General features: G+C 41.5%; 1 protein-coding gene across 2 annotated transcripts in view; it reads right to left on the reverse strand.

The window, feature by feature from the left end:
- Positions 1-20,646, reverse strand: part of MAGI2 (membrane associated guanylate kinase, WW and PDZ domain containing 2) — a 1,334,711-nt gene that overhangs the window by 105,398 nt on the left and 1,208,667 nt on the right. For both annotated transcript variants that reach the window (XM_065884282.1, XM_065884281.1), the window contains 2 exons: positions 5,459-5,644; positions 3,442-3,574 (listed from right to left, as the gene is read on the reverse strand). In XM_065884282.1, the coding sequence (XP_065740354.1) occupies positions 3,442-3,574; positions 5,459-5,644 (319 nt within the window). The remainder of the gene's footprint in view (positions 1-3,441; positions 3,575-5,458; positions 5,645-20,646) is intronic.

A 20,646-nucleotide genomic window follows, 5' to 3' on the forward strand; every position in this document is an offset into this window, starting at 1 on the left:
CAGTCGCTTTATTTTCATTATCTCTGTGGTATTGGTATGGAATATCCATTATGAGCTTCGTTTCCAACCAGATGTGTCATGAGGTATAAAGAGGGTGAGATGTTAAGAGTCTCCCCAGAGCCTTAGAAACAGGGACAGTTAGAACTTGTAACAGCAGCCGTCCGAGCCTGCCTCTGAGCATTCCCATTTCATTCAACAGTGCCACGTGCAGGATTTTATGTTGAAGAAGAATTCTTTAATAAGGAAAATATACTTAATTTTTATGAGTGTTGTTAACTTTTAAGTGAATGATACACTAGTTAGGGCAAAAGTTGTTACTCTGAATTTGTGAAACACTTTATTTTAAGGAGAACTCAGGATCATTAAAAACAAACAAACAGCCTCTTAAAAGTTCCTTTACTTATGAAAGGTTCGTAGATCGCATATCAGTATAACTCTTCGTAGCTATTAATTCCACTCTTAAAGAGACTTTAGAGATGATAAAACCAGATTGCTAATGGTAAATTCTAGCAGAATTTTATGGTATGAATAAGTTCCAGAATCAAAAATGCTGCCCATGTGGTAGGGGATCTTACGGTGGGCTTCTGCCTCACGTGGGCCTTTCAAGAATTGTGTCCAGCCTGCAGCATCTACTGCACAAAGTCTATGAAAGAAGTCAATTTCCAATGCTTTCCACTAATCTTGCTATTTAAAAGAAGTAACTAATGATTGCCTTTGCTGGGAAGGTGATCTCTGCTATTTTTACTTAGTTTCTGAATATATTATTACACAAGGGCTGTTTGTTGTTTTCAAAAAATGCTTCTCCTTGAACAGGGTTTTGCTTATGTTCATGTTAAAATTATTTTGTTTCCTGAGCATGCACCAAAAGGATGTTACGAGACAGAGGAACGAGTAGAGGTGTGCAGAGTATCAGGAGGAAGCCAATTCAAGAATAAATAAGACAGGGTAAAATATTCACTTCTCCTAACTCATAAGATAAAAATTTGCGAGCAGATTGTCACTTTATTTTATCCCACTTTAACGTGGAAACTGGCTCAATTTGACATGTAGGTGGGCACTTCTTGTACAAATGAATTAATAGGAAATTCATACTGTGTGCTTGGCATACAAGCTGTCTTGGAGACATCTGTAGCCTGATCTAGAAAAAGGCAAAGAGTTTCTCTCTGATACCATGACCATTTTTAAATGCAGCTAGAAAAATGGTTCTAGTATCTGTGAGATTATGGAATCTCTCCATTCATTTGGAAAAGAGCCACCTACTAACAATCAAACAACTAAGCCAGGAAACCTCAGTGGCAGGAAAGGACCCTAGAACAGGAGTGGGCACTTCCCAGGTATTTAATATTACTGAAGCAAAAATAGCTAAGAACTCTGGGTAAATTTGTTGGTAATTTATAAAAATTTGGACCAGGTCAATCTGTTAATCCCAGAGTCAGGAAATATTTTATCCCACAGTCAGGCAAAACAAAAACAAAGACAAAAACAAAACTATCCAAAGGCTGTTGCTTCTTTGACAGCGGCCGAGTCCCTGATTGTAACTAGTAGCCGATGGGGACAGGATAGTGGCCTTGCCCATTTGTCATTCTCCCCACTGAACTATAACACACTAGGGATGAGATTACCCACCCGCAGGCCAGAAGCAAGAGTCCAATTTCAGGAAAGTTTAACTCTGGAAAGGGAAGACGCAATTGTGGCTGGGAGGTTTAATTGACAGTGGCAGAGCCAGGAGGAAACGTCTGAAGCTGGCTTGGAGACTGCTGGAACACTCAGGTCCTTCCTCCTAAATCTAAAGTGAATCCCGGGGAAAGCCAGTGCAATGTGTCCAAACCACACGTGGTGAAAGCCAACGCATCTGGGGCTTATTACTGAAGCACCCAGGACATACTCCTCTTCTGGACTGTCAAATTCTTGCCTCTGTATCATTTACCTTATGGGGGCTTAGTCTTTTTTCTTCCCTGGCCTACATTAAAACCATAAACAGCTGAGGACAATAGATATTTATTTTTCTATGAAAGCAAATGGGAGAAATCAGAATAGAACAGGGCTTCACGGAAAGAACACTTCTGGCACAGGGCAAGTATTGGCTTTGCAACATTGTGAGTGGTAAACCTAGAAAGTTCTGGGACTCAAAAACCGGGTCTCACTTCATCTTCACCAACAGGGGAGGCAGGAGATGGGTAGCAGATGTTCAGAAAACGTTAGAATCACGGAAAGGACCAGTGAGGGTTTTGCTTTCAGAGATGTTCCCGTGGGTTGTTCTATTTTTCTCCTTTGAAAGGGCAAAACCAACATGGGAACATGTCTTCATCTCTTTCTTTAATGGTGCAACCTAACCCAGGCTCCCCGTTACACACATGTCTCAATAAGAAGACAGTGTTGTTTTCCTATGGCAGCCTTTTATTCTGCAAGTTCACAGGGCCTGATCACATTAGTTCGTGATGTGAAATAGAAGAATCTCATTAGACCGTGGGCAGGTGGATATAAGGTAAAATGCAGTAAAAATACTAACTTACATTCAGGCTCACAAATCCTTCAACGTTTCCCACCTCCACACTGCCGTTATTCTCCGAGCCATCGTGTGCATAGCTCGGTGGACACGGCGGCCACTTCTAACTTCATTCGTTCTGATCAGCCTCCAGCGTGCTCTCTACGGGGCCAACTGAGAGATCTTGAAAAGCTACTCCAAGGATGTCAGTCCTCAGCTTAAAACCCTCCAATGACCTCTCACAACACGTACGATAAAGATCAAAATCTTTAACAAGGGCTTCCCTGGTGGCGCAGTGGTTGAGAGTCCGCCTGTCGGTGCAGGGGACACGGGTTCGTGCCCCGGTCCGGGAGGATCCCACATGCCGCGGAGCGGCTGGGCCCGTGAGCCATGGCCGCTGAGCCTGCGCGTCCGGAGCCTGTGCTCCGCAACGGGAGAGGCCACAGCAGTGAGAGGCCCGCGTACCGCAAAACAAAAAAAAAAGTCTTTAACAAACCTATGAGACGCTTTAGGGCAGTTCCTCACCAGCCAGCCTCACTGGCTTCATCTCAAACCATGCTGCTGCCCCTCTGCCCCCACCACACTGGCCTTATTTCCCTCCTTCGTGCTTGCCTACTACCTCCTGCCAAAGGGCCTTTGTATATGATACTGTACATTGTATATGTGACTCTGTCTGGACCCTCCTTAATGTGCTCTTCAGCTAGTTAAACCTACTCTTCTGCAATGATGCATCATTTCCTCAGGAAAGCTTCTCTTACTGTGAAGGACAGACACCTGTATTTGCTAATGAAACTACGTTTACAACATACATACAATCTCAAAATCACACAAAGGTGCACATGGTGATTTCTACATTATGCAAATCTCTCTCCTGCCTGGGACCTGTCCTGTCCCAAACTCTCTCTCCCCCGACGTCCCTCACTACTCAGCAGCAGAAAAGCCAGAGGAGACTTTACCTGTTTTCATGTCCCTGCAGCTGAAGCGGCTGAGGAGCTGGCTGGGCGACAGGACTGTTGGGGGTGGCGGGGCTGGGCTGGGCCAGCGGGCTGTGCTTCTCAGAGCTGGGTGCCGAGGCCGGGCTGTTGAGCTCTGTGGTGGGAAACCAAAGAGGCAAATGCAGTCAGGTTGGCATTTGATAAAGGGCAACAGGTGGCCAGAGTTGGTTCCTCTGCCTCCTCACATGACTCAGGGCTTTGGTTCTTCCAGTTTCCGTTAGGCTTTAAGACAGCAGCGTAGACTTAGCAAGTTCTAAGACTGCTCCTGGAATCAGTATTCTTCCATTAATCACGAGGTTGCTGAACAAGGCTATGAACACAATCTCTCGTCATTTTGTCAGAAGAAAAGATTACCATGAGAAACTTATTAAAACGATGAAAAATAATTCAAAGGAGTAAGCTCTAAAATATATTCCATTTGTTCCAGCATTACTTGCTGCAAGAAAAGTGTTTTAGCCGCTACTTTTTGGTTGTAATGAGAAGTCCTACCAGTATTCCAAAGTTTGGAAAAGGAATTAACCATAAGAAAAGTAAGTGCTTTCCACAATCCTTTCTTCAGTTCCTTGTTAGTCTTATTGCCTAATAACCCTCTGTACTCCATGGTTCTCCAGAAAGAGAAAAGAACATTGGACAGAGGAAGGTTCATAAGTTGTTCTCTGTTAAAACTGCTTCTTGGTCTTTCTTGTTTAGCATCAAATTTTCAACTGAAGTTATCTCTCCATGTTGGAATAAGAGCAGGACAGACATATTTCATACTGGGAAAAGGGAGAAGCAAGTCTTTTGTGACCAATTCTGCTTAGAGTTAACTTCTGTTGAATATTTTATACATAATGTTTTCTTCAGATAACAAGTTAAAGATGGTCTTTTTTTTTTTTTTTTTTGACTGGGTGACAAAAAAAGAAGTGATCTATTAGCATTCCCTTATACATCACTCTCCCCTTTCTTTGCTCTCACCCTAAATTTTAAAATTTCCTCTCCACTTGTATCAGGGTTTCTCAACCCTGGCACTACGGACACTTGGGGCCAGATAATTCCTGCTGTGGTGGGTGGTCCTAGGCTCTGTAGGATGTTCACAGAGCAGCATCCTTGTCTTCTACCCACTAGACACCAGTAGCACCCCCAGCCCAATCATAACAACCAAAAATGTCTCCAGACATTGCCAAATGCCCCCTGGGGGGACAAAATCACCTCCACTGAGAATCACTGTTTTCTATTTATAGTCAGGCGGCTGTTGATGCCTGCTTGTTAGTCCCCAGAGGAAAGGAGGAGACCGAGTAAACCAGAGGGGACAGACGTGAGTGAGCCCATCCTTCTCCATGTGGGCACTGTGGTCCACTCACCAGCGAGCTCCAGAGGCTGAATTCCCAAATGTCATTCATGAGCCAGCAGCTAGTAATGAACCCACTGTGTCTGGAAATGGTGAAGTGACGGTGAATCGGTGCTCAAAGAATTCCGTGGCCCCTTAAGGCATGGTTGTGAGTTGTAACGCTCACTACGCCTCAAGCCTCAGGGGGGAGTCCTTGTACAGAGAAATTCAAAAGGCTAAGTGGGAATTTAAAATTCTTATCAGATGCAACATTTCCTAAATGAGCTCTCTTTATACCACAACTTCCTCAAGCTTTTCAAAATCGATCTGACTTTGAAGAATCCTCCAGAGCTTAACTGCTAACACGAATATTTCTTTTCCGCCAGATTTGTAACTTTATCATCTCTGTTGAATGGGTCCTGGCTTAATATAACCATAAAAACAGTACTGCCGGGACTAAAGGGAAAGACTGAATAAGCCAGTGCCTTGGGATTCACACTAGTCATCTACAACACCGTATAGCTTGATCTTTGAATGAAACTGGTATTGAGTAAACAGGATATGGGTTGCAACAGAGTGTTAATTTTTGCAAAAATGGAAAAAACAACTTCTGATGTTCTGACACCCTGACCGCAGCCAGGTGGGCTCCACGACCCCAGTGCAGGCACTCACCCTCCTGAGGAATGATGCGAAGGGTGACACTAAGACCTGCATCCTTGATGAGCTTCACGATGTCAGCGTGAGGCATGTTGATGATAGACTGGCCGTTCACTGCTAAGATCCGGTCTCCCACTTTTAGTTTCGCACAGCGATCTGCGGGACTCCCATCAATGATGCGTCCAATTTTATGTGGCACAGCTACAAAAACATCCCCAACAGAAATAGGTATTAGGGGCATGACCAGTACATGTGTTACCTTTGAGTATCAGCCGCAAACGAAACAATGCAATATCAGAATTCTTCCTTTTGTCAGTGTATTTGCCTCTTGAGATTACAATCATCCCTATCAAATACAGCTCTTTGGGTTTTACCCTAGACCTTGCAAATCAGAATGTTCATGTAGGAGGGGAGGACAACGGATTTTCAAGAAGCTCCTCAAGAGATTCTAATACATACAAAAAATTGAGAACCACAGACGTAGAACACTGTGCCCAAAGAGCTCATACTCTGGGGACAACAATGCAGTTCAGAAAAATATAATAAACGCTGGTAACTTAACGTCTACCCTTTTCTGTTTTACTGAGAGGAGAAAACAAGAAAGGGAGAAAAATACTTATATGGGAATTACCCAGCTGGTGAAGAAGTTATGACCAACTTCCTACTTATCTACTAAGCCGTAGTTTAAAGGTTGATGCAGTTTTCAACTATTACCTCTTCTTTCTGATTCAATGCAAGTGGTGCTGAGATCTTGCTAATATCTGGTAGATAACATATTTCAGCAAATCTAAGATGTCATTGATGCTAAGATATACCTTTCTTTTATGGACAACAAGAAAGAAAAATAGAAAAAAACCCAACTCTGGCAATTAAACAATGACACTCTGACATAACATGCTAATTTCTGAAATATTAAAATATGAAAAATGTGTTACAACTGATGAAATATGCTATATGTCTCTTTAAAACAATGTAAATTCATTTTCTTTTTCATTATTCATTTATATATGTGGGGAGAGCCAGGTTCTTGGGGATATAGATTTTCTAGCAGGTTGATTCGTATTCAGTGTCATTGTTTGAGTTCCTACCAGGTTATCTATTCCTGGGGTTGGACATCAAAAGTGCACAGTGTCCCTATAAGTGCCCTCAAGAAGCTGACCACATAGAAAGCTGTTTCCTTGCCTTTTTTCCTTCAGGACAGGAGCCCCAGTGGGGAAATTGCCTGTCAATGACTTGTTGCTCTCCCTGTGGAAGTCAGGGACTGATTTCATCTGCATAAAGAGGCAAAGACGCACTCCACCGTTCATTATGCTCCAGGGATGTCTGTCCCTTAAACTCTCAATCTTGTGCATGTGTTACAGTGAAAGGCAGCACATCAGCTAATGGCCATGGTAAGGAAGGACAATCAGAGAGTTAATGAACCAATACCTTGATCATATTTCTGTTGTGAAAGGTTACAGGTAGCATATAAAAATACTGGCTGAGCCTGCATCTCTGAAGTGAAGCTAATCATGCTGCAAGCTCAAACACAGTTTTATTTACCACAAGCATGGATGGCTTTAATTAAGAACACCTTACTTAAAGCATACTAATGATCCTTCGACAGTCTTAGGACAATATATTGCTCAAGTAGAAATGTAATAAGAACTCATTCATTTACTAATTGCATAACATGATATGGGTGTTGCAAGCTGTTTGGCCTTCACCCGTCATTAGAGTCAACTTTTGTTCCTGTTTTTGCCCCCTTTCATGTTCAAGAGTGTCCTGGAACAGTCAATAAATGATATGATCTCCTGGGTCATAAGGCGTATATTGCTACCTATCCCGACCTTTGAACAACTACGTGACCTCTCTGAGTTTCTGTATTTCAACAGTAAAATTGGGATAATAATATAGCTGACCTCACAGGATGGTTCTGAGGAGTAAATGAGTTATCATACATAAAATGACTAGAACAGTGCTTGGCATTAAGAATTGCTAAGTATTAACTTTTCATTCATTCTTTTTATTACGATTATTTTTAAGTGTTTCCGATATCACAGCTGACGTGTGTGTGTCTGTACATAGGCACCGGCTCGGATTCTGTCTGCATGGGGTAAACCTGTAACAGCTAAAACAGCTTCATTTGGGAAAGAGAGCTATGTTTTGTGGAAATTACAGACACTAGATGAGGCCAAGAATCCTGTTTGCTTTTCTCAGGTTTCACAAAAAAGGTGTTGCAGGTCTCTGTAGGAAAACACCAACTTATAAGTAAGAGTTTATCATCCACAGGGAAATCAGCATAACACAGATCTCTTCTGTATATGAAGCATTAACCACATTGAACCTTATACACACACACACACTATTATAACTACATTAAAATAAATACAATTTGATCTTTAACAAACCATATGAGATACCTGATAGCATTATCATTGCATGTTTACGGTGGAGGAGACTGAGGCATGAAACAGTCTGCAATTTGCCCAAGGTCACATAGGCTGACCAGGGTTTAGAAGCCCAGACCGTCAGATTCCACAGCCTTCGTGCTAAAGCAGAGCCCCATGCTGCCTCTCTCGCCCTCACCATCTCCTCCCTCCACTCAAGTGCTCCCTGAGTGCCCAGGGCTTTCATTTGGTGAGTGCAGGCTGCCTCTAAGGAGGGAATCGTAAACGCTTCACCAGTGGTCCTGATTCAGGGGAGAGTGAAAGGCAGGAGCTTTGCTTGAAGTGGTTTCTTTGTGGCTGCTGTCTTTTGACAGGCAAGGCATGAGGAGAAGGGGAGGGGAGAAGAGGGTGGAGAGGAGAGAACAGGGAAACTGGACAGCTCCTCATGCCATTTAGCGAGGACTTCACATCGTAGTGTCGTTCCTTTGAAGTAATTTCTTTGGGTATTAGAAACACTCACATTTGAAATGAAATTAAAAAATACATTTCAAAACACATGCAAATGATATATGGATGATTTGCTGTTTTGAATTATTCATGCCTCTGCTCCCCTCCATTACTGTGTATCATTTATAATTTACTGGGCATGAAACTCCAAACGTTTCCAAACAAGATTTCGTACACACACAGACACACACAGACACAGACAGAGACACACACACACACACGCACACACACACACACACTAAGCTATTACTTGTTAGTATCCAGGGACTGTATTAGGAACTTATTTTAACTCCTTACAGCTACAATGTGAAATAGCTGTAAAAATTTAATAATCATGTTTATTTAACCGTTGAGAAAAAAAAATGTCAAAGCCAGGATTCAAACCCACACCTGTGGCTTCAAATCTCGGGGTTCCTTCCTTCTTTTTCTAATATGTGGCAGGTTGAAAGCAATCTGAATTATAAGGAGTGAAGGACTGACTGATGAGGCTTAGCTTAGGAAGCACGCTGCTGCCTGAGATTTCAAGATGAAAGTTTCATTCCAAATAGAATTATTTGCATACGGTGATAACGCCTAGTTTCAAGGCCATTTTCACTTTATTAGGGTAGGTAGCATAAAAACTAAAATAAATCAATAAAATCCAAGATAAAAGAAGGAAAACTAAATTCTATGGCAGACCCATGGAATGATGGAGTGGCTTACATAATATCTGAATGAGTACACAGTGTAGAAATGTACATCCAGTCACTGAAGTGCTTCAAGTGGTTTTATTCAAATTGTTTTCTATTGGCATTTACTTTAATAAAAACAGTATTTGAAACTCTTGGCAGCTGAAGACAGCCTCACCTTCCTTTACCAGCATTTCCCTTACATGTGTAAGTACATCAAATGCTGCTGTACAACAAATCATCGACAAGGGGTGTGCTCGGAGAAGTTTCTCTCCGAAAACAAGACGCAGCTCCGTCTGCTCAATCCTGAGGTCTACAGAGCTTATGACCTAAGTGCTTTCTGTGCATTGCTAATGGAATTACAGAGCATGGAGGAGGCCCTGACCTTGGTTTCTATTATTGGGATGAATGGTGCTCATTAATGCTCTTAGAATTGATGACTAAGGTAATGTGGGAGCACAGTCCATGTAGACAGCATGCCTTCCAGACATCGTCTGTCGGGCAGCGACATAAATCAAGCCTCTGGGTAAGGCTTCTTGACACAGTGGGCTTAGGATATGCAGATATCTGGGAAAAGTTGCAGTGTCATGCGGCTTTGGACATACTGACATTTGGGAAGGAGACAATGTATTACCAGTTAGAAATTTCCCTTTAGTTGCAAATCACATAAGTTCTGGAAAAAGAAACCCGTCTTTTTTTGTTTTTTCTTTATTCATTCCTGGGTAAAACACTACTGTGCGCTTACACTGCAATATGTTGTGTATTTTCCTGTAGATAAATTGACTCTTTTGGCACTGCCCAACACAGAACACTTGTTTTAGTAGGAATATTCAGGCATAATCAGTTGGACTAGATGCTAAGTTATCTCTAAAGGCCTGGATTCTTTGGGTCTTTAGCCACAACCACTACAGGAAGCAACGATCCTCCCTTTTGGCTGTTGGTTTCTCTTCTGGGACCATTTATGGTCTATCCAGGCTCCTTCAGCCATTGGTCAACCAATGAGCTCTTGTGTTCTATCTTGGGTCAGTTCATAAAGAAGGTGGGAGGGTTTTTTTTTTCTTTCGTGTTTTCCTCCTGAAGTTTTTGGTGACGGATTATTCATGAGATTATTAGCTGCACCACCCTGGTGGAAGGGAGTAGTGGATCTCCCTCCCACCTTTCCCCCCATATTTCCTTGTTGTCTTATATGTACTCCATGTCAGAGACGGAAGGGCCTGAGACTCATATTTACATTTAATTATCTCCTTGTTAACAGATCCCACAAAGTGGAGTTGTATATGGAGGAAAGCATTAGATGGGGAAAGTGAATTCTGCATCAATCATGTCAAACTAACAAGCGAGAAGTTTCTGAAGTGAACATGACAAAAATAAACACTTCAAAGGCAAACAGTAGCATAAACTGTCGTTAGCTCACAATTCCATTAATTTGTGAAGGTTAAACAACAAGTCATTAGCTTAAAGAGGCAAGAGAAGTTAGTTTGGGTTTAGAATCTATGACCTGGCATGAAAAGAAAAAAAAATTTTTAATTGGATGATTCCAGTTGGTTTTCTTAAAATACTCTGTGAAGATTATTTACTGCCTAGTTTTAGAATTGTGGGTTGGGGCAGGAGAATCAATTATTCTATCAACAACACATTGCTGCATAGCATCTTCTGAGTAACAGACACAATGCTAGGTGCAGTGGGGAAGACAATAATAAAATAAATACATGGTATTTGCCCTCAAGAAACTCCCAGTCCAGTTGCGGAGATGAGGGATAATCATACAAAATATTTAAACTAAAACACAAACGGCAAATCTGTGGTAGAGGTAACATACAATAAGAGTAGAAAGGTAGGGTGAACTACTGAGTCCCAGTATGGACTCAGAGAGTGGTAAGAAAAAGGAAGATCACTCTGGGGAAGAGAGAGCATAGTGCCCCTAGGCTAATTCGCAGCTCCCTTAGTGAAAAACTCACGGTGGTAAAGGGGGTGCTATCAAATCCAGGGAGGAAGATGCATGGAGGGGATGCTTTGTAGACGGCGTTCCTCCAACCCATCATTATGCTTCCCTATCTGAGATCCCAGATGTGAGGCCTTTGCCCAGCTCCTCTATATATATATATAAGAAAAACAGAAGAGTAATTCTCACAGGGTGTTTCTGTCTAATAAATGATGATGATTCCTGATTTCTTTTTTTTTGCCTTCAGAAACCCGAGTCTAGTATTTTTTAAACAAATTTATTTGTTTGTTTATTTATTTATTTATTTTTGGCTGCGTTGGGTTTTCGTTGCTGCGCGCAGGCTTTCTCTAGTTGTGGTGAGCGGGGGCTACTCTTTGTTGCGGTGCGCAGGCTTCTCACTGTGCTGGCCTCTCTTGTTGCGGAGCACGGGCTCTAGGTGCACGGGCCCAGTAGTTGTGGCTCGCGGGTTCTAGAGCGCAGGCTCAGTAGTTGTGGTGCAACGGCTTAGTTGCTCCGCTGCATGTGGGATCTTCCTGGACCAGGGCTCGAACCCGTGTCCCCTGCATTGGCAGGCGGACTCTTAACCACTGCGCCACCAGGGAAGTCTGCGAGTCTAGTATTAATCTTGCTTATTTTCCATCTCTTTCATTCCTAGAAGTCCCGAATGATAGTGTTCTACGGTGACATTTAGCTAGATGGTGCCCCTTCCTGGAGTGTGACACAGTGTCCTTTGAAAAAGATTTTCTTGGTCGTCAGGGGGTGAAGATGTAGGAAAAACATGTATTTGGTGTTTTAAAAAAATTGTGGTAAAATTAAGAAAAAGCAGACTGCATGCCTTGTTTTCCTCTAGAAGTCTGTAAAATTCAGATTTCCAAAAACGAAAACGTCTTCCCTGAATTTCATAGCCAAATGAGTTGTAATCCCAAACCGAGCAGCTGGTGTTTTAAGGACTGCAGATTCCAAAAGTGCACTTTCCCCCCTCCAGCACCCATGAGTCATTCTCTTGTGGTTGAACAGTTTAGTTCCTGCCGTTGGTAACAAGCAGATGGTCGCATGGGAGAATGGAAAGAGCCTCACCACTGGCAATTTGGGAGGCCAGTCGAACTCATGTTTCTCAGGGCAGAAAGCACCATCTAAAAAGTTATTAACCACACAGTTGGAGAGAAGGAGACACTCGTCAGCCATATCTTACTTCGTATGCTACTATTTTGCTGAAAGTGAATTGGTAATCGAAAGAAATCTCATTGCATTAGGAACTGTAATTAGCTACTACCTGACTATCGTATCCTGGAACACGAGGTTGGCTTGGCATGGTTTCTTTGTTTGGAAAGATTTGGTGGACTTGTAGACACAGGGCCAGTTTCGTGTGTGTGTGACCTGTGCGACCACACAGGTCTCTGCACTCAAAAGGGTCTCGTGTTGGGTTTAATGGTGTGCTGTCACCATCCTGATCTTCTTAACAATTTTTGAATAAGGACGTCACGTTTTCATTTTCCACTGGGCCCTGAAAGTTATATAATTGATCCTATGTGGCTATATCCATAATATATTTCCTCTTCATATCACTCCATTGCTTTTACTGTCTGCAATGGAAGACGTAAAGGAGAATATGGTAGAGTTACCAAGAAAAATTATCACAAAGGGTCGTGGGGATAGGAGCAAAAACAATTTCTTTCTCCAGGGGTGGTTGCATTTCTCACTCTCATTCCCATGCATATGACTAGAAGCAAGGTAGTCCAAATAATTTCTGCTATTTCTATTCTTAAAGATCCTTGATTCTTCACATGTTGATTCAAGAGGCCTAAAAATTACCTTAATTCTCTTATTCCGTTGTGAAAATATTCTTATAAGTCGATCGTTACTGGGCATCTACAAAGCAAATATCCTTCTTCATCTTTCTTTAAATAGATTTTAATGTATGCTACCACATTTCAAGGAGTTTGTGTATTCTTTGCTTATGATTTACTTCCCTCATAATCTGACAAAATGTCTAGACATGAGAGTTGCAGGAACTAATGAAACTGCAGAATAGCCATGCTCCTCAAATCTATAGGTGCCAGAAGGGTATGCATGTGGGTGTGTCGAGCTGGAGAGGAAGAGAATGGAAAAGCAGTTCCTTTTCTAGATATTTAAGCCTTTAGTAGAGATACAGCTCATTTTATTGTATATCCTAAGAAGTTACCTTTTACCTTGCTAATTTCTAGGTAGCTGGGACATTCTGTTTTGGTCTGAAAGTTGCTATAGAAAATTTGTCCCTCTAAGTCAAATATCAACTCGAGTCAACACTTTTTGTATTTCCCTCCAAAGACCCTGGAAAGGATATATATCTCCATCACTTAGTTAAATCAGCAACCCATGATTTTCCAGTCATGGAGTAGAAGGTGAAATTCTGTGTCACTCAACTTGAATAATTTTAGTGAGTAAAACTGTATGGCTTTTAGTAAGTTTTGCTTACAAACAACCAAACAGCAAGATGACTCAGTAACAATGGAAAAACAATTTAGAGAGTTACTGATATTAAAATATGATGAAGCTTTCTTCTCTGCACAACAGAAAAATAAGTGGTTTTACTCCTTTTTAATAAACACAGTCACAGGGTTGAGATGTGGTACTATACATCCATTCCAAACATGCAAATCTAACTTTCAAAGGGTTAGTTGCTCAATTTTATAATGACAAATTTAGTTCCTGACTAAGAGGTTCTTTTTATTTATAATTCATTACAGAGGGCTTATCATATTATTGCTAAAAAATACTGGATTTTTGTACAAAATGAGAATTGTATACAAATTTCAAAATTCATGTCATGATGTAAAAAGGGGCAAAGTAAACAGAATAATAGTACTATATTCTAATGATTGGAAATCTCATAATTAAAACAATTTAATTGAGGGAATATATGCACAAATTAAAAAAATAAAAGACAACCTAAATGCTTATAATGAAAAACCTTAGTCTCCTGCCCTAATCCACCTCATCCTTTCTACTTTCTTCTTCACATGTCAAATTATGTTATATGGCTATTTCTCAATTTGTCAACTTGAGTCAATAAATACTAACTTCCTATTATGATAGAGGATTTAGCACTCTCACCCTGCACCCCACCTCCTCTCCTTATCCCAAGTTTTAACACTATTTTTAGTTAAACCAGTTATTATTGTTTACACTTTTACCATGTAAATATCATTCACTGTAGTGTTTTGTGATTCATTTCTTTCCTTCCTTCCGACCCTGAATCACTGTGTCTGATTGTAACATTCCCCTGCCCCCCTCCCCCTGCCCCGGTTCTACAATATGCTATCTCTATATTCTTAATTTTATCCCCCAAAGCTGCTCAAGTCATCTATGTAATTGAGCCTTCTGGAGATCTCCCTCCCAGAGGTGGGTCGGCTGCCCTCAAGTCCGCTCTTAGTGTTATTCCGGGGAATTCCTATTGTTCTCCGAGGTGGAATGCACAGTCTGTAAACCCAGAGCCTTTTTTTGATTCACTCTTTCATTTTTCTAAAGCACATCCTACAGTATCTTCCTAAGAAACCATGCATGGGAGAAAGTAATTGTTCAGTATTTAATGTTTAAAAAATCATTTTTCCTTCTTCATTTGATAGAATTCTAGCTTAGAATTCTAGATTGTATGAAGCTTGAGATTGAAAAAATCATTTTTCCTCAGAAATTTGCTGGCATTGTTCTATTGTCTTCTAGCATCCAGTGTTGCTACTGAGAGGTCTGAACTCCTTGGGATTCTTTTTCCTTGTATATATTTATTTTTCTGTTTCCTTTTTTGTGTTCTAAAGTTTTTTTGTGTGTTCTAAAGTTTTGCAATGATGGATTTCGGTGTGGTTCTTTTCAGTTATGGAGACATTTCTTTTAGTTTTGGTTTGGGGAACTTTTATTATACTATATCTTTGCCGTCTCTTTCTGAAACTCTGCCCCCTTTTCCTGAAACTTAGATATTGGCTTCCTGGATTGATCTGTTAATTTTCTTATCACCTCTCTCAAACTTTGTTTCTTTTTGTCCTACTTCATGTGAGATTTCCTTTACCTTTCAATCATTCTGTTAAATTTTACTCAAGATATTTTCAATTTCTAAGAATTCTTTCTTTAATCATATTTTTTATAACATTCTATGTTTATTTTACGATGGTAATAGCCTCTATCTCTCTATGTATTGTCCACTTAAAAGAAATGCACAATGTGAGAGTTGCAAGTTTTATTTGGGGCAAAATGAGGACTACAGCCCGGGAGACAGCACCCCAGATAGCTCTGAGAAACTGCTCCAAAGAGGCAGGGGGGGAAGGTCAGTAAATATGTGATTTTGGTGAAGGGGGAATACATGCAATCAAACACATATTTTTTACTGAAGGTTTCTGCTAGTCTCGTGCAGGTTACTGCTAGTCACGAGGAGCAGATGTCACCGTGAAGGATTTTAGTGCTTCTCTAGATATGAGCAGATGCAAGAATTGGGCTCATATTTTCCTGAAAATATCTAACTATCTGAAGACCTGTTCTGCCAGTTTTTCCCAGAGCACAGAGTGCCTCATTTCTGCTCCCCACCTGAACTCCCTTCAGGGGGTGTTGAGAGTCAGCAGCTGTAGCAGCACATGATTTAATCCTTGTAGAGGTAGATGGCAAGTGCCAACGGAAAATGACACTTTGTAGTTGACAGTATGTAAGTGAGCAATCTTGGAAGCTTTCTTTTGTTCCATTTCTTCTAGTATTCTTTCATGATTGTTTGCTTGTTTTTTCTGTTTTAAAAATACAAATTTCATGTCTGGTGGTCATGGTTGTTGTGTTCCATTCTCCCCCAAGTTTTTAAAGTTCTGAGCTGCTGTGAGTTTCTAAAAAAAAAAAGAGCAGATCTGGGCTATCCATTTCTCTTTTTGGCTTCCTTTGCCCTACAAAATGAGTTGCCACTTTTTTGTCTTTAAAATAGCTTCCCCTCTCATGCTCATCCCTTTCTTCTTCATTTACTACCATTTTATTGGTTTCTAAGAAATGGGAAGAGATAACACATGGTTAATGAGATCACTAATTAGAAATTGAAAATATCTTTTGTAAATTTAAGTCAGTTGTTGCAATCAATATTTTGGTATGCCAGTTTAAATTTGCAATCTGTTTGGAAAAAAAAGATTGTCAATAATTTATGTACCCAAACTTTAAAAGTCCAGTTATCTCCTGTAGCCCTGACAGATAAAATATAAAAGACAACTGATTTCTTTTGGTTTTTTTAACATCTTTATTGGCGTATAATTGATTTACAATGGTGTGTTAGTTTCTGCTGTATAACAAAGTGAATCAGCTACACATATACATATATCCCCATATCTCCTCCTTCTTGCAGAACAACTGATTTCTTTCAAGAGTTTAGAAAATGTCATAAAATTACATTTCATCAAGCCCAGGTATTGGGTTAAAAATATTCAATGAAATCACACTTTCTTTCCTCTATATCTCTCGACTGCCTTTGAGACTTCATACCCATCAATGTACTTGGCTTTCAGTAATTTCTCAGCAGGCCCAGTAGAAATGGTTGATAGTTACAAGCAGGTGTTTCTGACAAGTCATGTTTCTCATTTTTACTGATGCAGTGTATTCTATCTCTGCCATCTCCTTTTTCCCTTTTATAGCTTCTGAATTGTGTTTGTAAAAAGTAAAAAGTCACTTGGCTATCTTCCCACAGTTTCCTTGTTACAATAGGTAAATGTCAAAAGCCATCAGGTGCGATATCAGCTTTTTCATTGTATTCCCCTAAGCCCTTGGGCAGATAATAACTTCTTGCAATATTTTCTTAATGTAAACAGAATGAGATACTAACCCAGGCAAATGATGCCTCCTGAGCCAGCTGTCCTTTTCAAAGTTATCCAGAAGATTACATGAATATTTATTGGCTGCTCAGTTTCCCACAGAAGCCAAAGTTCCACTAATAGGGTATATCATGTTTTAACTTGAAATAATGTAATTTTGCATGACTGAATAAAACTAAATATGAATAGGCCCTCAAGCAAAGTGTTCAGGAGCTAGAAGATCTTGGTCACATATTAATTTTGAAAACAACTTGCAGTGTGACCTCTGAGTGGCCAAATAAATCACATCAGAGTTTCCTTATTTGAAAAGTGAGACCATCACTGCAGATAGTTTTTCTTTCTTATCCTTATCTTTCTTACCCAAATATTACACATTTTAACGTCATACGAATTTCTGGTTACATGTATTTTCTCTAACCCCTTGTACTTTAAAGCATAGTTACTATATGTGTTTTCATTTTTACTAAGCAGACGTATGTCTTCATAATAACTTCACTTGAGATCATCATCATCAAATGATTTTTATTACTCTACCATGATAAATGAATGAGAAATGTAAAAACAAAGACTGAAGAACCTCAAAGTGTGTTTCTTTGTCCACAGTGAAATACCAATTACATCCTAGAGGGAAGGGACCAAAAGTGAAAAAGCAGATATAAGGATGGCAAAAGAGCACATGAAAAGATCCTCGATATCATCAGTCTTTAGGGAAGAAATGTAACTTGAAACGACTACATACCTATTGGAATGGCTAAAATTTAAAAAACAACAACAAAGCCTGAAAACAAGTAGTGGTGAGTGAGGATGTGGACCATCTAGAGCCCTCCTCAGCCAGGAAAATACCAAATGGAACAGCCATGCCGGAAAGTGGTGCCCCATGAACCAACAATTCCACCCCTAGATATTTACCCACGTGAAATGAAAACGTATTTTCACACGAAAACCTATATGAAGAGGTTCATAGCTGCTTTATTCATAATTACCCAAAACAGGAAACAACCAGAATATCCTGCAACTGGGAATGGATAAGCAGGCTCTGCTACATTCACACAATGGAATACTATTCAGCAATTGAAAAGGAACCGATACTGACACATGAAGCAAACTGGATGAATCTGAAATGCATTATGCTAAGTGGCTACATATTTGTGATTCTACTTATATGGGAAAAGGCAAAACTACAGAACAGAGAACAAATCCATGGTTGCCTGGGCTGAGAGTGGGCAGAGCGCTTGACCTCCTTGTGGTAGTAGTTACAAAACCAAACACATTTGTCAAAACTCACAGACTATAGACTAAAAAGGGTAACATTTACTACCTATAATTAAACCTTAAAAATGGGAGCTGGTTTTGGAGAAGATAGCGGAAGAGCAAGACACGGAGATCACCTTCCTCCCCACAGATACACCAGAAATACATCTACACGTGGAACAACTCCTACAGAACTCCTGCAGAATGCTGGCAGAAGACCTCAGACCTCCCAAAAGGCAAGAAACTCCCCACGTACCTGGGTAGGGCAAAAGAAAAAAGAACAAACAGAGACAAAAGAATAGGGACGGGACCTGCACCAGTGGGAGGAAGCCGTGAAGGAGGAAAGGTGTCCACGCACTAGACGCCCCTTCGCAGGCGGAGACTGCGGGTGGCGGAGGGGAAAAGCTTCAGAGCCACGGAGGAGAGAGCAGCAACAGGGGTGCGGAGGGAAAAGCAGAGAGATTCCCGCACAGAGGATTGGTGACGCCCGGCACTCACCAGGCCGAGAGGCTTGTTGGCTCTCCCGCCGGGGTGGGCGGGGCTGGGAGCTGAGGCTCGGGCTTCGGTCGGAGCACAGGGAGAGGACTGGGGTTGGCTGCGTGAACACAGCCTGAAGGGGCTAGTGCAACACGGCTAGCCGGGAGGGAGTCCGGGAGAAGTCTAGACCTGCCGAAGAGGCAAGAGAACTTTTCTTGCCTCTTTGTTTCCTGGTGCGCGAGGAGAGGAGATTAAGAGCTATCAGCTTGGACCCCAGAGACGGGCATGAGACGCTAAGGCTGCTGGTGCAGCCACCAAGAAGCCTGTGTGCGAGCACAGGTCACTGTTCACACCGCCCCTCCCGGGAGCCTGTGCAGCCCGCCACTGCCAGGGTCCCGGGATCCAGGGACAACTTCCCTGGGAGAACGCACGGCGCGCCTCAGGCTGGTGCAACTTCATGCTGGCCTCTGCCGCCGCAGGCTCACGCAGCACTCCGTACCCCTCCCTCCCCCCGGCCTGAGTGAGCCACAGCCCCCGAATCAGCGGCTCCTTTAACCTCGGCCTGTCTGAGCAAAGAACAGACGCCCTCCGGCGACCTACACGCAGAGGCAGGGGCATATCCAAAGCTGAACCCCGGGAGCTGTGCGAACACAGAAGAAAAAGGGAAATCTCTCCCAGCAGCCTCAGGAGCAGCGGATTAAATCTCCACAATCAACTTGATGTGCCCTGCATCTGTGGAATACCTGAATAGACAACGAATCATCCCAAATCGAGGAGGTGGACTTTGGGAGCAAGATATATAATTTTTTACCCTTCTGCTCTTTTTGTGAGTGTGTACGTGTATGCTTCTGTGTGAGATTTTGTCTGTATAGCTTTGCTTTCACCATTTGTCCTAGGGTTCTGACCGTCCATTTTTGTTTTTTTTACTTAAAAATTTTATTTTCTTAATAATTATTTTTTATTTTAGTAACTTTATTTTATCCCCTTTCTTTCTTTCTCTTCCTTTCTTCTTTCTTTCTTTCTTTCTTTCTTTCTTTCTTTCTTTCTTTCTTTCTTTCTTTCTCTCTCTCCCTCCCTCCCTCTCTCTCTCTCTCTCTTTCTTTTTTTCTTTCTTTCTTTCTTTTTTTCTCCCTTATATTCTGATCCGTGTGGAGGACAGGCTCTTTGTGCTCCAGCCAGGCGTCAGGGCTGTGCCACTGAGGTGGGAGAGCCAGGTTCAGGACACTGGTCCACAAGAGACCTACCAGCTCCACACAATATCAAACGGTGAAAATCTTCCAGAGATCTCCATCTCAATGCCAAGACCCAGCTTCACTCAACGACCACCAAGCTACAGTGCTGGACACCCTATGCCAAACAACTAGCAAGACAGGAACACAGCCACCTCCATTAGCAGAGAGGCTGCCTAAAATCATAAGGCTACAGACACCCCAAAACACACCACCAGACATGGACATGCCCACCAGAAAGAAAAGATCCAGCCTCATCCACCAGAACACAGGCACTAGTCCCCTCCACCAGGAAACCTACACAATCCACTGAACCAACCTTAGCCACTGGGGACAGACACCAAAAACAATGGGAACTACGAACCTGCAGCCTGCAAAAAGGAGACCCCAAACACAGTGAGATAAGCAAAATGAAAAGACAGAAGAGCACACAGCTCATGAAATAGCAAGGTAAAAACCCATCAGACCTAACAAATGAAGACAAATAGGCAGTCTACCTGAAAAAGAATTCAGAATAATGATAGTAAAGATATCCAAAATCTTGGAAATAGAATAGAGAAAATGCAAGAAACATTTAACAAGGACCTAGAAGAACTAAAGAGGAAGAAACAAGCAATGATGAACAGCACAATAAATGAAATTAAAAATACTCTAGATGGGATCAATAGCAAAATAACTGAGGCAGAAGAACGGATAAGTGACCTGGAAGATAAAATAGTGGAAATAACTACTGCAGAGCAGAATAAAGAAAAAAGAATGAAAAGAACTGAGGACAGTCTCAGAGACCTCTGGGACAACATTAAATGCACCAACATTTGAATTATAGGGGTCCTAGAAGAAGAAGAGAAAAAGAAAGGGACTGAGAAAATATTTGAAGAGATTATAGTTGGAAACTTCCCTAATATGGGAAAGGAAATAATTAATCAAGTCCGGGAAGCACAGAGAGTCCCATACAGGAT

Source organism: Phocoena phocoena, chromosome 9 (assembly GCF_963924675.1).
Source record: "Phocoena phocoena chromosome 9, mPhoPho1.1, whole genome shotgun sequence".
Lineage (NCBI taxonomy): Eukaryota > Metazoa > Chordata > Mammalia > Artiodactyla > Phocoenidae > Phocoena > Phocoena phocoena.